The sequence below is a fragment of the Vidua macroura genome, chromosome 10, assembly GCF_024509145.1.
Source record: "Vidua macroura isolate BioBank_ID:100142 chromosome 10, ASM2450914v1, whole genome shotgun sequence".
Lineage (NCBI taxonomy): Eukaryota > Metazoa > Chordata > Aves > Passeriformes > Viduidae > Vidua > Vidua macroura.
In genome coordinates, this window is record NC_071580.1 from 12,709,166 (window position 1) to 12,725,808 (window position 16,643).

At 37.7% G+C, this 16,643-nt stretch overlaps 1 protein-coding gene across 1 annotated transcript in view; it reads left to right on the forward strand.

Moving 5' to 3' along the window:
* DLG1 (discs large MAGUK scaffold protein 1) overlaps positions 1-16,643 on the forward strand; it is a 144,264-nt gene that overhangs the window by 50,079 nt on the left and 77,542 nt on the right. Inside the window, 1 exon segment of the mRNA XM_053986145.1 lies at positions 2,809-2,973. Coding sequence (XP_053842120.1) covers positions 2,809-2,973 — 165 coding nt within the window.

The window sequence follows — 16,643 nt, forward strand, 5'->3', positions numbered from 1 at the left end:
TTTGTTACTGCTGGAAGAGGGGAAGAAACATTCTGCTGGATAAGCTTGCTGAGCTTGCTCACTGTCTGAAGTCAGCTGTGTGCTCCCAGCAAGGGGCAGGGAGATGAAATTGTACAGCCTGACCAAGAGCAAGTGAATCGGTTCTGCTTCTTCAGAGCCTGGCTGCCCTTGGTGGGAGCTGGGCTGTACTGTGAAATCGTGTCTTAGACCCCTGTGGAGGGGAACTTGCACAGGGCTTTGGATGCAGCAGCACGATTAACTCGGCATGGCTGGAAGAGCTGACTGAGTTCTTGCTCAGGGCTGGCAGCTCCTGGGAGAGGAAGGGAAGGGGCAGTGGTGAGTGGTGGCTGTTTGACCAACCAGCTCACTTGAAGGGGCTGCCTCAGACAAGAGGCACTGTATTCAGGGGTGGTGCTCTGGAGTAAGCAGTAGAAACACTTCCATGGAGAATTAGCTGTTACAAGATACAGTAGTTTGCTTTGCTTAAAGCACTTTGTTCAAAAGTAGTTTCTGTGAAGGGCTATGGTACCTTTCAGAATAGGTTGTAGTGTGGATAGTATGTTTTCATGCACTTCACAGAATCACAGAATCAACAAGGTTGGAAAAGACTTTTGAGATCCCCACTCCAACCTTGTCAACCACACCACAGCACTGTCTTTTCTTAAACAACTTCATGAAAATAGTAACATTAATCTCAAATACTACATCAAAATCTAAGTAGTAGTTCACTTTTAAATTTTTTGGAGAAGATTGTAGTCTCTGTCACTGCCTTTTAGGGGAGAATTCTTTACCACAACATTTTTTTTCATTTTTAATCAAAATAATGAAATACTGATCTATTAAAAGTTCATATGCAATATTATAAGCACTGATACACGCTATAATGTAAACATACATCTATTAGTGAAATCTAGAGCCTGTTTGCATTCAGTCATGTTCAAGTATTTGTTTCTAATAAAGTACCCGTTTCTAATAAGTATGTCTGATTTCAGGAAAAAAAACAAGGTAATTCTGTGCTTTGTCTAAAGATATTAACTGTTCTGTAAAGGAAATGAGTTTTGATTGACCTGTGACTATTTGACTAATTAGTGTGTTCAGGGCTTTTTTTGTGAATGTTGTTGTGTGTGCCCTGGCCACCACAGTAAAACTGGAATGATCCACATCTAGATTCTACAGGATCTTTTTTGAGATGATCTGGAAACTAAATCCACTTTCACATCATTTTCCTGTATTTCATAAAGAAATCAAAGCTCAAGGTCTGCTAGGGATATTTTGGATCACAAGTACTGCCTTCATCAGTGGAGCAGGCTGCTTTAAGCTCTACATTCTCTGCTTTAAGTCCTACATTCTCTTGATGCTGCAAGACATTTTCTCTGCTTCTTGGAGCTTCAGTGTTTATTTTCTCTAATTGCTAATGTGGTCTAATTTATACTCTGGTAACATACCCTTGTATTTTTGGCCAACACTTTGTTTGAATTATAATTCTTCTCTCTTTCCAATGTTTAATATGGCTGCTCTGGAGAGCTAATGTCAACTCCTTTCAGGGCTTTATTTTGATAAGTCAAAAACAAGTCAATCTTAGAAAAAAGATGAATGGCAGCAGTCTGAGGCTGAGCAATCTAACATCTCACTGCTGCAGGGAAAGGAAAGAAAAAGAACTTTTATATTCTGGTAGTAGTGAGCTATTAAGTTGATTATCTCATGAATTCTCTCTGGTGAAAATGGAAAAATTAGAGCTTTTTGAGTAACCATTGCAATTTTTCTTAACTGTCAGACTTCACCTTCTCTCCTTTGGTACATCCAGCTGAGGAGAAGGTCTGAAAGTTTTTGGAGTTGGGTTCTTGTGGTAACAGAAGTTGTAATGCTCTTGCTTTCTTCTTAGGAGTTATTTCTTAGGCTGGAAGAAGTGGGTCTTGTGCTTCTTTGTTAATTAGTATTTTTTGAGGAAATAACTTGAATTGCTTCTACTTTACAGTTGGGTTAAGAATATGCCAAGCATTACAGGAGCTGATAACTGCTAGATCATTTCAAGCAGTTTCTTTGTAATTTGTCCTGTATATCTTAACTCTGTAATGTTGTAGGTGTTTTTGATGAAGGGAATGGATCTTTGTGGTAATCTGAAATAGAAATTGCATGTAACTCTTGAGAGGCCTAGAAGTTATGCACTGTTTTCAGATACTGCCATGGTGTAGTGTTCCTGTGCTTACAGACAAGTGGGTGACTTACAGTTATCTACTGGGTTATGATATATAAAAGAATTACCAGGAAAATGTCTATTTTTGACTTAAGCTGTAGTATGTAGATCTTGGAATTTTGTTTAAAAGAAACCCTAAGGAAATATCTTCTAAATATGCTAAATATCACAATAATATCCTAAATGTACAGGAATAATTTTTCCCAAGATTAAAATGAGTATGTGTTTAGAAGGTTTTTCTGTACCTTTAATAATATGACATGCTTTCCCTATAAACTATTAGTAACTATTTATATACTTGGGAGTATAGTAGTAATGAGTGAAAGTGAATGTGCTTAGAAAATGTTGGGATGTTTCTTATGGACACAGTAAACCCTGCAGGGGTTTAGGTAGCTTTATAGTAATCCCAGGTGGGACTAAAAGGGCTGGAACATTTTTGGATAGGATCAATCTTTAAATTTAAAATGCTAATTATAATTTTTATTTATAGATTTTATTGCCTTGAAGTCAGCAAGGTCAGAAAAACAACTACTTCTGTCTGACTTAGGTTTTCTAGATAGTCTTTTCTCATTTCCGTGGTGGTCTGATCTTCTCCTGTAATTTTTTTTTTCCAGAAATACCGCTATCAGGATGAAGATACACCCCCACAGGAGCACAGCTCTCCACACATTGCCAATGAGGTGACAGGTCCAGAGCTGGTTCATGTATCAGAGAAGAATCTGTCACAGATTGAGAATGTCCATGGATTTGTTTCCCATTCTCATATTTCACCAGTAAAGGTAAGCATTTTTAAATAGTGAAATGTTTTGGTATGCTCCTCAGGAATTTAATTTTGTGGGGCAAAAAAAAGCATGCAACACACCTCTTTCTGTTTTTTGTGGAACTGCTCAATTGTGAAATTTACTTAGTATACATTAAAGCATTGCCCTGCACACTTTCTAACTAGACATGCATGGTAGTAAAATGCCCAGAAAACAACTATAGGTAACTTAAGATTTTGGATGCAGTTTTGAGGGGCACTGGAGTTCAGGCTGTCGGTTTCATTTTGGATTTTCAGTCAGAAACCTGTAGAGTCAATTCTGACTTTGTTTCTAGTAAATATTTTAATTGAGGATCTATGTGCATTATGTAATAAACCAAGTGCCATATATGTCTCTTGAGTTTTTCAGCATGCAGCACCATTATTTGCAAGATTGCTTCAGTAACTTGAAGACAGATTTAAAGATTTAGACAACAAATTGAGTGTGATGTTTGAGAGGGGGTAATAACAGGCAGTTTTATTTACTGTGTTAGTAGATAGATGTAGCCCAATCATGTTCTGAATAGCACAGTGTTTTTGTGTGTCAGACTAAATGCTGTTTTCAGTAACATCTCTGAGTCTTTATGGCTGGTTTTGAGGGAAAAATGGAGAAATTATTTGATACTGGGGAATGTTAGGGCTTTGGAGCGATGAGATGGGCTTACATTGTGGTAGGCTTATAGCTTGATGCTTTTAGCATGAATTGTTTGCATGCAGCAGTGTCCTTTGTAGCTGCAAAGAACAAACGCTGTTACATTGAGAGCAGCCCTGGGGAGAAGGACTTGGGGGTGCTGCTGGATGAGAGGCTGGACATGACTCAACAATGTGCACTCATAGCTTAGAAAGCCAAACATGTTCTGGGCTGCATCCAAAGCAGAGTGGGCAGCAGGGGAGGGAGGGATGGACGGAGGGGATTCTGCCCCTCTGTGCTGCCCTGCTGAGACCCCACCCACAGTGCTGCATCCAGCTCTGGGGTCCCTAACAAAAGGAGGACATGGACCTGTTGGAGCAGGCCTAGAGGAGGGCACAAAGATGATCAGAATGCTGGAGCACCTCTCCTGTGAAGACAGGCTGAGAGTTGGGGCTGCTCATCCTGGAGAGCAGAAGGCTCCATGGAGACCTTAGAGCCCCATAAAGCGGCTGCAGGAAAGGTGGAGAGTGAATTTTTGCAAGGTCATGTACTAGTAGGACAAGATGAATGGTTTTAAACTGAAAGAGGGTAGACTTAGATTAGATATTAGTAAGAAATTCTTTCCCGTGAGTGATGAGGCCCTGGCACAGGCTGCCCAGAGAAGGGGTGGCTGCCCCATCCCTGGAAGTGTTCAAGGCCAGGTTGGATGGGGCTTTGAGCAACCTGGTCTTAGTGCAGTGTCTTCGAGCCTGTGGCAGGGAGTTTGATCTAGATGATCTTTAAGGCCCCTTCCAACCCAAACCATTCTATGATATTTTAAGAAAAAATATTTTCAACCTAGTTATATTTCCATTTTTTCAATTATGAAGAAAAATTTTGTTGAATGCATCAGTTCTTTAGCATTGACTTGTAAGGATTCTGTAGAAGAACCAACTCTAGTGTGTGAGTGCGTTTAGTAATTGTTTTCCAGCATTTCTAAAAGTTTTAAAATGTATATGATGGTATTGAACCAGGGATTTTTACATATATCTCCACAATGAACTCTCAGTGTTTTTCCATAGTCTTCAGCTAGGCAAGCTGAATTCTTTAAGCCCTAATGAATCACCTTTTAGAAGTGGGCTGTATTGCCCTCTGAAGAGCCTTCTGAGAATACTCATGTGACAAAGCTTTCGTTTTTGGGAATGGCTAGAACTTCAAATTTTCCGTGCTTGTGTAGTTAGACACAGTAACACACTTTCACATGTCTAATTCCCTGAATTTATTGATGTTCGGAAAGTAATGAAACACCTTCTATGTGCAACCATTAGAAATAAATAAAAGTCCTCTTTCTCTGGGGACTTCAGGTCAACTCTGTTTATTCACAAGCTTTTCCTAATTCTTAGAGCCATTGGTCTTGCCTTTTAGAAAACATAAGGGGAGCTCTAAAACTGTCTGGAAGAAAGAAAACTACTTGCAAAATAGAATTAAGCAGAATTAGGAATTAAGTATAGTTAGAAAATATGGTGAGGCCTTTTCAAAATCCTCTGTGTCTTAGGAGGATTGCTGTTATCTGTCTCATATTGGTAAATGCTGGGAAATCATCACTCAATAGGGAAGAATGTTCATAAGGGAAGTATTACCACTCAGTTTGTATTACCATTTTTAGCATATATCTGATTATTTTCAGGTAACTCCTCTCTGTTAATTTCAAATCAATGTATGGTAAATCAAAATTGTTCAAAGCTTTGTTCATCTGAAAACTGGGGTGGGTGTTCCAGGTTTCAGTTGTTTTACCAGCATTTTGTGTAATTTTGAATTCTAATTCTAATTGACTGCTGGCTTGCTCCTCTACTGAAGAAAAAACCCAAGGTTGTTGTTGTATTATTAACATAGCTGGTCTGCTCTGCTTTTGGTCTGATGATCTACCAGGTGTTCATAGTTTTAGCATAGCTCTGCTGAAGATCATTTTAGCAACAACAGCTCTGATTTAAGAGTACTTTGTGTGATTTATTTGGTAGGTTGGCTTGGCACACTCTGCAAGGACCAGGTCTTGGCTGGTATACGAGAGCTCAATCAGTTTTCTTCAATATTCATTGCTTAAGAAAACTAAATGTAATAGAGAATGTCATGTTTATGACATGAATAAAATAGTAAGAGGAGTTAGGTTTTTGTTTTAAATATAAATGTTAAATGCACTTAAAATTTCAAATAGAGTTAGTAGTTTGAAGAAGTCAGTGGTTTTATGATTATATATTGGTTTTTCAAGCGATGCTGCAGAGGCCAGTAGAATTGGATTTTCAGGAATACCTTCTGGTATAGCAAGCTCTCTGCAGTATGGAGCAATTATATAGAAGAACAGAGGAAGAACAGAATTTTGATCTTGAGAGAAGCTTTCAAATACTCGAAGACTTTTATAACTTGCTTGAGCAGGTGGATACTATTTCAAAGAGTAGTTTTCAATGACCAAAAATACAAATGTGTATCCCAAATTTTTAGATGATCAGTATGTGATTGCTATTTATCAAATATTAAGTACTGTAGTAAATGAAGATGGCTTATCTTCTTGACAGGGGAATGGGCTACGTCAAATTCAGATTGGGTTAAAATACTGCATTTTTGCAATAAGCATAAAGTAAGAGAGACAAGCTATACTGATTTAAAGTTTAAATAAGACTTTTTGTCTTGTTAGAGTGGAGCTTTGTCAGTCTAAGAAGAAATGTTTACTTCCTATGTCTCAAGTAACAAAGAAGTAAACTCGGCCCAGGAGATTGTGTCCTCTGTTCTCTAGTATTGTGTGAAATGGAACGCTAATGCTGTAAAACAGCTTTTAAAAAAGTATTTAATGGTAGGAGAATCATGAAGAAATAGTGAAAATGGTCAAACTTCAAATCCTTCATAAATATTCTGTCCCAAAGTTTTTGAAGAATATGTTCAGGTAGGTAGGCAGCTAATACCAGAATTTCTTCAGCTGGGGGTTTCCAAATTCTCCCTGGGAACGCGTGGCTCCAATGTGAGGTCCCGAGTTCTGAAATGCGCTGCTCTGCCTTGGCCGCGAGGTGGCGACGCTGCAGCGGGGTTTGCTGCGATGTAAGCCTGGGTGCAGCGCTGGGGGACAGTGAGATCACGGCCCCTTCCGAGGGACGGGTTTGGAGTTAAAAGATAGTGTTATTAAACAGCTCCCGTCAAGTGAAAACGGTCACAGATATGAAGCGGTTTGATATGGTACCAAGCAAGCTTTTAAATTGTGGAGTGGAAGCTGAAGTTTCCTATCAAGGAAAAAAGCTTTGAATAATAGGTTATTACAGGGCTACTAAATAGTGGATGACAGATTATTTATCTCATATATATGATGTAGCATGGTAATTCAGTATTTAAGTGTAGAACCTGATTGGGGCTTCCACATATTTCTGTAATATGTTAGTGTATTTTGTGCTGGTGTTTGGGGCTAATATTTCACTGTTAATGCAGAAGCTCTAAAGGAAACATGTAATAATTTGTAATCTGCTATATATATATCTTGTACTGGAAAAATACACCATGATAAATCTTATCCTGCTCTGAAATAAAATCTTAATAGTGCAATATTTAATGCATTTCCATTATATCGACAATTCCATTTGAAATTTGCACAAGTTCTTAAAAACTTTTCAAAGTAGTTGAGAAGTTTATAAGTGATATTATCATGTGGCTGCATGTGGTAACAGGAAGCTAGACTTACTGGTTGAGAAAAGTTTCTGCTGTTCTTGTTCCTTTAATCAAATCTTTGTCAATGATCTGTCTCTGGAGATTTTCACCATAGCACCAATCTTCCAAGGGTATGAGGAAAATGCCTGCACCTGGTTTGTTCCTTTCATGTGTCACAGATATGGACAGCTGAGCAGAAATGTTTTAGTTGGAACATTGTACTGGCTTTAGTCTAGTGAGGGCCCTAAAATTGCTTATTCATACTATACATGAAAATTTTAATTACTGACTGAATCATACATCTATAAGGAGCTAAAGACATTCTACTGGTTGAATATTTGGTATCTCTAGAACAACATCAGTGGAGTAGGAGAACACTCTGGGAATTGTGAGAAGTAGGTTTGGGTTGGTGGGGGAAGTCTTTAACTTGTAGTTCCATAATCACGGACTCTTGTCTGTATTTCATGCTGCACAGTTGGCCACTTTCCTGTCCTCACATGTTCCCAGGAATGGTCATCCCTGTACAGGGGGTGCTGGGGACAGGCAGAGCAGGGATCAGCCTTCCCATTGCTGGCTGCCTGTTCCACCTCCTGCACAGACCTGTCATTCTGGCTGGGGCTGTTGTATTCTGCTACAGCACTTGTGCTTCAGGTGATGCAGTAAAAATCCCCACTTCCCTTTACCAAAGGGAACATGTGTATTAATGTTGTGTATCCATTTAAAGCACTTGGAGGACTCTTTTGTGTTTACATAAACTTATGTCAGTGAATAAAACTATGACTTCATAATATTAGGCCATGAAATGCAAATGAATTACTGTTTGCCTATCTCTGAACAATGAAATGCTTCAAACTGAGGTGAAGTACTGTTCCCCATTGAATAAAAGATAGAAGTTTTACCCCCAAATTCTAACCAAAGGAATCTTCTTGTCCAGGTGAAGCACCCAGGGAATACCTTTGGAGGAGTAGCTCTGCCCAGTGCCAGTGTCCTTGTGTTTTATCTCTGCTTACCCCTTGCAGTGTCAGATCTGGGAGAAAATATTCAGGCTCAGTTTGCATTAGAGTGCAAATAGTCTTTTATTAGAATAAAAGCAGTAAGAGAGAGTTTACCTTTGTCTCTGTGAACCTCTGTTGGAGCTTGTGATGGTCTATTGAGCAGGGAAGGATCACTCTACACCTTCACTGCTGAGAGAGGCAGTAGGTTAGTTGGGCGTTTTATTTGACCTAGTGCTGAGTGCCTCTAGGGTGAGAAGTATGTCCTTCAGCCTTTCCTCTTCTCTTGCTTAGAAGCAGCAGCTTGTGATTTTGTGCCCCATATCCTGAGCTTTGTGAAGTGAACACATAGTTTCAAAAAAAAGTCTAATAGCGTGTCAGCGGTACCCAAACCTTTGCCGAGGCAGGCTTTGTAATCCTAGCACAGCAGTTCTGCTGACTACATGCACTGTCTGTGGAATAAATACCTTGTACCCACTCGGTGTATGCCTGCTTTTTTTCACATGTTTAGTCATCTTTGGAAAAGTATTTTCAGGACCTAATGGTATTTAAGCTTAATGGTTTGAAATTAACCCTGATTTGAAACTGCTTATCTATTAGTGCTGCAGTGCTGTGTAATAGCCCACTTACCCTGACTGTGGTATCACAGGAATGAGATATGGCAAGGTGGTACTTGTTCTTAAAATAGCTTCCAGCAGGGAGAGGAGAAATTGGAACTCACTCTCATTTCTGTTCTGGCAAAACACAGTGAAACTGTTTTGAAGAGCAGAACCAATGAGCATGTGGAGAAATGAGAGATGAGAAAGCAATGAATGCATTGCAAAGAGAATTTCTGCTGCGCAAATCGCTTAAAGCATGTGCTTAAAGATCATCTTGTTGATGTAGATTTCTAGGATTTTTAGATGCACACAATGGATGCACTCAAAAAAGATTATGGAGAAACTTAAGCTGTCATGAAACAAAAAAAAAAAATAATTTTCATATTAAGTTGTTAAAAAAACAAAGCAAACAAAAATTCTCCACCAAAACCAAACCAACAAGAGAATGAAAGTAAAGGGTAAGGAAGAAGATGGGTAATCATGGATGGAGGTTACCAGAAGGATCTCAGAAGAACTTGTGTTCTCATTGCATCATCATTCCTGCATAAGAGGAATAAGAGCTCAGGGTTATAACAGATTAATGGAATAATCATCTCAGTACTCAATTTACAGTCAAAAAGGCAAATGGAATACAAGGAATAATCAGCGAAGCAAATGGGAATAAAACTGAATTATCTTATCACTCCAGAAATCTCCACCATTCATTATCTTGATTAAGAAGGCAAATTTAGATACTCAAAGAAGAACAACAAGAATGGTCAGAGGGCAGCTACTGTGGAATGAAGAATGAGCTAGTTTGACCCCTCCATTTGGTAAAGAGTTGACTCGGGAGATACCAATGAAACTACAGTCAATAACACTGAGTCTCTAAAATTATGAAAATGACTAGGGAATGGTTATTTCAGAAATTAAAATTTATATTCAGAACTATAAATTAGCAGGTGATAGTTGTTTTATAGCCTGTAAACACAGTGATCTACAGTCAGCCTCTGACTTTGAAATAATCTTTCAACTGCTGATAGTCTTTTGGTTTCTAGCTATACCCACCAAGGTATTGCAGCATACATTGCTTGTTTCTTCAATGGCAAACAAGCACCTTTATTTAACTCCTTCCCATTAAACTGTATGAAAATAGCTGTTATACAAATGTGCATCTATATATATAAATGTGCATATTTACACATCCTTCCTTCAATGCTAACAATCTCCTTTCCATGTGAACCCAAATCTGGTGCTGATAATATGAATAGGTTCCCTTCTTTTTATCTCCTGGTGTGTTTTCTCTCCAATCCCTTCTGTTTTCTCAAGTGCTTCCCCAGAAGTCTTTCAGAGCTAGTGGAGCTGCTGTTAACCAGCCTTCTCTTTTAATTGGGAGAGCTTTTCTGCTCTCAGTGAGGCTAATGGTCTTTATGATTTGAACCATGTGGGTTCAGGGTTAGCCAACAGTCAAAGTAATTTTAACTTCCTCTTTGCTCTAGTAGATTTTCTTGTCCTGCTTTAGTCTGAGCAGGTAGGAGAGGTTAACCTGAAGATACTGTTTCCATTTAGAAATCAAAGATCAGTTGACATGTAATTTGCAAGTTGGGTTATGATTGTGAAAAGGTTGCAATCTGTTACTTTTTTCTAAATTGAGAACTTTGTAAAGCTTTACCATCTTCATCAGAAAGTCAGTGCTTCTGGTGTTAGGAACATACATAGAATAATGGGAATCATAAAGAAAACCTTGAAGATACTCTCAGGCTTATTTTTAGACTAGTATTGTACTTTGGTGGTCACACTTGAGAGGAGCTGTTATGCAGTCTTTAATTAAAATGCATTGCCCAAGTTCTTGATAGGTTCCTGATTTAAAACTCCTGTGGTTGAAGAATGTGGAAATACATGCAAAAGTGTCAGTTTGTGTTTTATAGTAAGAAGCAGTTGACCAAATCTGCCCAGTTCTCTGTGAGGATCTGCTCAATAAATTCTTGTCAACAGAGACAAGATAGAAAAACTGTAACAGATGGACTGTGGATTAATCCAAACATTAGAACAACCTACGATACAGTAATCAACATCAAGTCGTCCTAGAAAGGGGTTGCACTGTTTTCACCCGAGATTTTCCCTGAGCTCTTGGTGCAGTTGGGTTCATTTTGATGACTGAAGCAAACCTAAGGAGACTTGCATTAAACACAAGATGTTTTTGTCAGTCTGGCGTGCCAAAAAGATGGGCAGGAGGTTCATGAGCAGGGTGCGGAAGACCAGGCAGTTTAATCTGCCCAGATTGGTAGGTTGTCTGAGATGTATTGTGAGTAATAAGGTAATGATCTTTTATATTAAACATTTATACTAAAATAGCTCATTATAGAATAATTGTGCTGAGATGTTTACTTATAAGTTGGTTTCAGCAGTAAGATATGTACTTTTAATTGGTTATGTAAATGCCATTTGGTCAAGAACTATCCTTCAGTCCTGTCTGAACTAAAAGTTAAGACAGACTTTATAGCATCTCTTAGCAGAAAGGGTTAACAATTTTTTTTTCTCCACAGTATTTGTGTCCTGAACTCCTGGGCTTTGGTTTAGAATACTGCATATACTTGTTTATGAGACTTAAACTTATGCCAGAAAAAGTTTGTTCAATCAGAATTCTGAAAAGTGTAAGAAAGAAACATAAGTTTGTATCTAAATTTTCAGTATTTTTTTTGTTCCCATGCCTGAAGAATTTAAGTTGCGTAGTCTTATGTTTGAATATCCAATTTCTGAACATTTCTTTTGCCTCTTTTTTTGGTCGAAACCTAACTGATATTGAAAATAAAATAAGTCCCTGCCATTGTTTTAGGCAATCCTTGAGTTTTCTCTGTTAAGGCAATCAGGTTTTTATCCTTTAGGGTCTGTGCTTAATTTAGCCAATACCCTGTTTAACCAAATGGTGGTAAAACTAATATAAGACACTTTTCAAATGCTTCAAGGGGGACTGTTGGTTTTTGTTTAGAAAGGGTAGTTGAGATATAACTGCTGTTTCTGTTCACAATTTTTGTTGCTGTGCCTTTTTAATTTTAGGTATGCATTCTTGTACAGTTATGCCCATGAAAACTTGATCTGAGAGTTTAAAATATAGCGTAATGTCGTGTTTTGACTTGTCTCAGAAGCTGATAATACCAATTTGTTTGGATATAAAGTTAGATGAATTCTAGTCCAAGTATTTGATGTTTATTTTTACATTTAGTAACCACTGTGATTACTGTATCTTGCTAATTGGCCTCATTACGAATAATATTACTCTGCAACCTCTAGAAATGCAGACGAATCTTGCAGTAAATTTCTTAACCAGTAGAGATAGGTGTACTGATGTAGAAATCTTTAATCATGTGCTGTTTTGTTTTGGGGCAGGAATCTTTTCAAATCTGCAAATTCTCAATTCTTGCCTAACGGTAAATAGTGTTTTTTGTTTTGTTTTAGTGTGTGGTGTTTTTTGTTTGCCTTGTTTTTAATTTTAGTCCCATCAGATCAATAACCAGAATATGAAAAAGGCGTGATGGAAGTTCTTTTGGAAGTCCTCTTAGGAAGTCCTTTAGGATGGAAGTCCTTTTAGGACTTCCTGCAGTTTCCTGATAAGCCTCCCTATTCTGCCTTTTGACTCTGGCGGCAATCATTCACAGATGCAATTCCAGCTGTGACATCTGTGTTGATGATTTTCCTTTCTCTGTATATTGCTTCTTCTGTGCAAATAGAACCTTTTCCAGTTTCTACTTGTAGGTGTTTGACCCTCTGTTGAAATGCTCTTTGACTGGAATGAGCCCTTGTTTATACAACCTCCCACTGTTTTTTCAACTCTATAAGTGACCATTCTTCTAATCTGGACTCCTTTGTGCTATCCTGGTTTTGTGCCATCTGTAGAGCTATGCTTTGCCTTTATCTTCAGGTTGCTGTGTAGCATGTAGAAATCAGGGTTTTTCTCATCACCACAGTACCGGCGCCTTCTACAAATAACTGCCACTGTATCTGCTTAGGCGTCAGCAGATCTTGCTCGATATCGTTGCATCCATATGGAGTGTAGGTGACACAGATTGCTGCCTTGCATCACCAGCAGGATTGCATAACCTCTTCCTTAAGTACTTTTCTGGATTTCTCTCTCAATTGAAATTAAATCATCATTGCTTCACTTTCAGGAAGCTTTTTATCCATATGATGCTTTCCTGAAGTGCTGATTTCTAAAATCACTTTGTAATTGATGCCATATTGGATTGTTGGCTGTGTGGGAATCAGCCTTGAAAGAAACTGCCTTGAAACACAGCAAACCTCTCTTATCTTCAGACAGATTGATATAACAGTAAAAAAGCCAGCTGCTTGATACATTTCTTGTCCATTTATTGTGATGTTCTCTTCCAGAATTTTGCACAATATTCTTCTATGTGACTTTGTATGGGGCCTATGGGGACAAACAGAGAGAAAAATGAATTCTTGAAGAAGTTCTTTTGAATGTTAGACAAATTCTTGTTCTCTAGGATATCTAATAAACTGTAGAGCAATGTTGACATTTAAGGCCATATGTAGAAAGGGATGGAAAATATTTTCACCTTAACTCTTTATAAAAAGACTTGGTACTCAAAGCATATCATTTGTACCTTGTTCCAAACACCTTCAGTCATAGCCAGGGATTGATCAATTTCTCTGGTAATAAATTCATAGCATTTTTCAGGCTAGGTATATTTTTTATGTCTGGAAAAAGGTAGGGCTCAGGAAGTGCTGCAGTCTTCCTGTGAAAAAATTCCCATTATGAGAAGCATGTCCATTTGAAAGAGTGGTATCTACTGTGTCTCAGGCATTTCTCAACCTCCATTATCTATCTTATGCTCATAGCTTTAAGGACACTGCACAAGTCACATCCAGTTTTATATAACTTACAGTGATAAGCCATTGTATTTTATAAATATTAATAAAGTCTGTCTGAAAGGTGTGCTCAGAATATTGGCATGTGGTGTGCTATTGAGCTGGTGACTAGAAGTAAATGGTGCATTGATCTCGCTACGACACATTTCAATTAATGTACTTCTTATTTCTGCTTGTAATAGAAGCCGGCAGGAAAAAAAACTGTTACTCAGAATAGGATAGCTGTCAGTAAGAATTTGTTAAACAGCTGATTATGTTGCACCCCAAGAAGTAAGTGAGAGAATTTGGTAACTCCACTAAAAGTCACATCATGAAGCAGTGGATTTTTAGAATTATGAATTATGTGGCTGTGTTGTAAGGAATTTTTCTGACTTTGTTTGTCATATGAAGCATTCTCTTATTTTTTAAAATGTTTGCCCTGGTGCTATGATCGTGACTGTAGAAATATACCACAAATTGTTTTGATAACTTTTGGCTTTCCAGAGATGAGCTGGTATTGAAAGCTTTAACTACTTGAAAAACATTTAACTGATTTCAAAATAATCCCTCTGATGTGAGCTGGAGGATTTTTTTTTTTTTTAATAGTTGGCTATATAAATTTGGATGGTGAGTTCTGTAAAGTAACTTGAGTTCCATATAATCTTTCAGCTAATTATTCTGAATTCTTTTTTTTGCTATGAAGAGAGCAGAGAAAACCTATAATAGTAATATTTGTCATGTGCATGGGAGATCAAAATAATCTTACTGGAAAATCATTAGTGAATAGTAAGATTTTTTGGTTTTGAATTATTCTTGTGCTTTTGAGAAGTAACATTGAGTCAGAAAGAGAGATATATATATATATTGTTTTCATAATATGCTTACAGCAGTCACAGAAATTTGGTCATAGGTGTTACGAACGTGACATGTTATTCACTGAATAAGAACAACAGAGTGTGGACTTGTAGTGTTTAATCTTAGTCCCTGATTTTCTTGAGGGTTAAAACAACACAAAACCACAGTAGAACAACTTCACTAGGAATCCTCTGATACACAACACAAAACGATTGTTTTGTGGCACTGTAATTCACTCCCTCTATAGTTGTTTTATGCACAAAAGAACAGGGAAAAACAAGAAGAAATTGGCAAAAAGTTGTTTCTTAAATATCTGTTTTGAACATGGTGTTAAAGTCATTTTGCTGTGTGGAATGGTTTCATAAAGACGAATCGGTGAAAAGTGCAGCTCTGCTCTATATTCCCTGTTTTATTTGCTTCAGGTTCATAATTTATGCAGGCAAGGAAGTGAAAAGATGCTATTGGATATTTCTACAGGCAGTGATTGAAACTTGGTTATTTTTGATCTGTGCTTTCTCCACCCAGTAGCTGTTATCATCCACCACCATCCTCATAGCTGTGAATTTGTAACGTTGTACTGTACCTGCTACCCAGTTTCCCTTAAATATCTGTTGGCAGCTAGGAAGAGAAAGCAAGGTTTTCATCCTGTGCGTTCTGAAAAGGAAAAATAAGGAAAACCTTTTCTTGCTGCTTTTTTTTTTTTTAATTGCTCAAGATTATACTCATTGTAATCACAGGTAGAGAGGGAATGTAAGAGGTAGAAAGCCGTGGAAGAAAAATATCATCAGCTAGCAAGAATTTTATTTTCCTGGTTTGTAAACGATGCTGCTGTAATTCTATCTGCATTTTTTTTTTTTCCTGCTCATTCACCACTCAGCAGCTGGTAGGGAATTAAGACTGCCTGGCAACCACCTGCAGAGCTGCAGAGATGAATTACATTTTCGGAAATAACACACTCCTCTATTCTCGCGCCAGTCGAGGCAACGCTGGCTCCAGCCACAGCTCGGTAGGCCCCAAACAGAAGCAGTGGGCAAAGAAAGGCTCAACAGATGAGTTACGGGCTGAGCCTTCCCGGTGGCAGCAGATAGTGGCATTTTTCACTCGGAGACATGGGTTCATTGACTGCATTTCTGTTGCTGCCAGCTCCACCCAGGTAATATGCCACATGTTCAAGTGATTGTGTCTGCATGTTTTCTGGTTACTTGCTAGTCAGAAAGAGCAATTATTTATATATGCATGATTTCATATAATCTCTTATTTATGGATGGCATTTTCTGTCTGCTTTCATTTTCATATCTTAAAGAGCTCTGTATAATTTCTAGCATTAAAGCATGAAAATGGAAACACTAAATGAGGTCTGATTTTTATTTATTTTGCAAGTGATGAGCCTCCAGCAATTTAAAATATGAGATATCCTAATGAAACAGTGAAATATTGAAATGTAGTTTGCATTCTGCTGCCTAGCTCTGGAGGGCAATAACGTAGTTAAGAAATATCAATTCCATAGCTCTAGTAAGATGTCAAATCAAATAGACTACGTATTTAATGGTTAAGGAATTTTATCTAAATTAAATATTTAAAACCTTAACTCTAGCTAACACAACAAATTCAGTTCTGTAACAGTTTTCTAGGTTTTTTGGCTACTAATAATAGACGGATGAAGGAATGTCTCCCTTACAGGGTGTACATTCAATAGTGCAGTCTGTAAGAAAAACATGACATTTTTCAATTTCACTGTCCATCTGCTCTATGTGATGTTTGTGTTAATAATCATTCAAAGTCAGGTAAAAGCAAGCAAGCAAGATTTTAATTGTGTGGCTTTTGGATGACTTCTTAAGGTTGACATTGAGAGAAGTTTAAACTTATTGGCATTAGAAAATTAGTATCTCTTTGGAAAATATGACTAAGACCTATGAACAATGCTGAAATGTCAGAATTATTTAAACATGGGAGATTAGGTTTGTTTGCTACTGTCAAGTGAAATTTATCATTAGTCAAGATGTCTTGAATGATTTAACCTGAAATACTACGAAAACTTATAAAATAAGGAAAAATTTGTTACCCT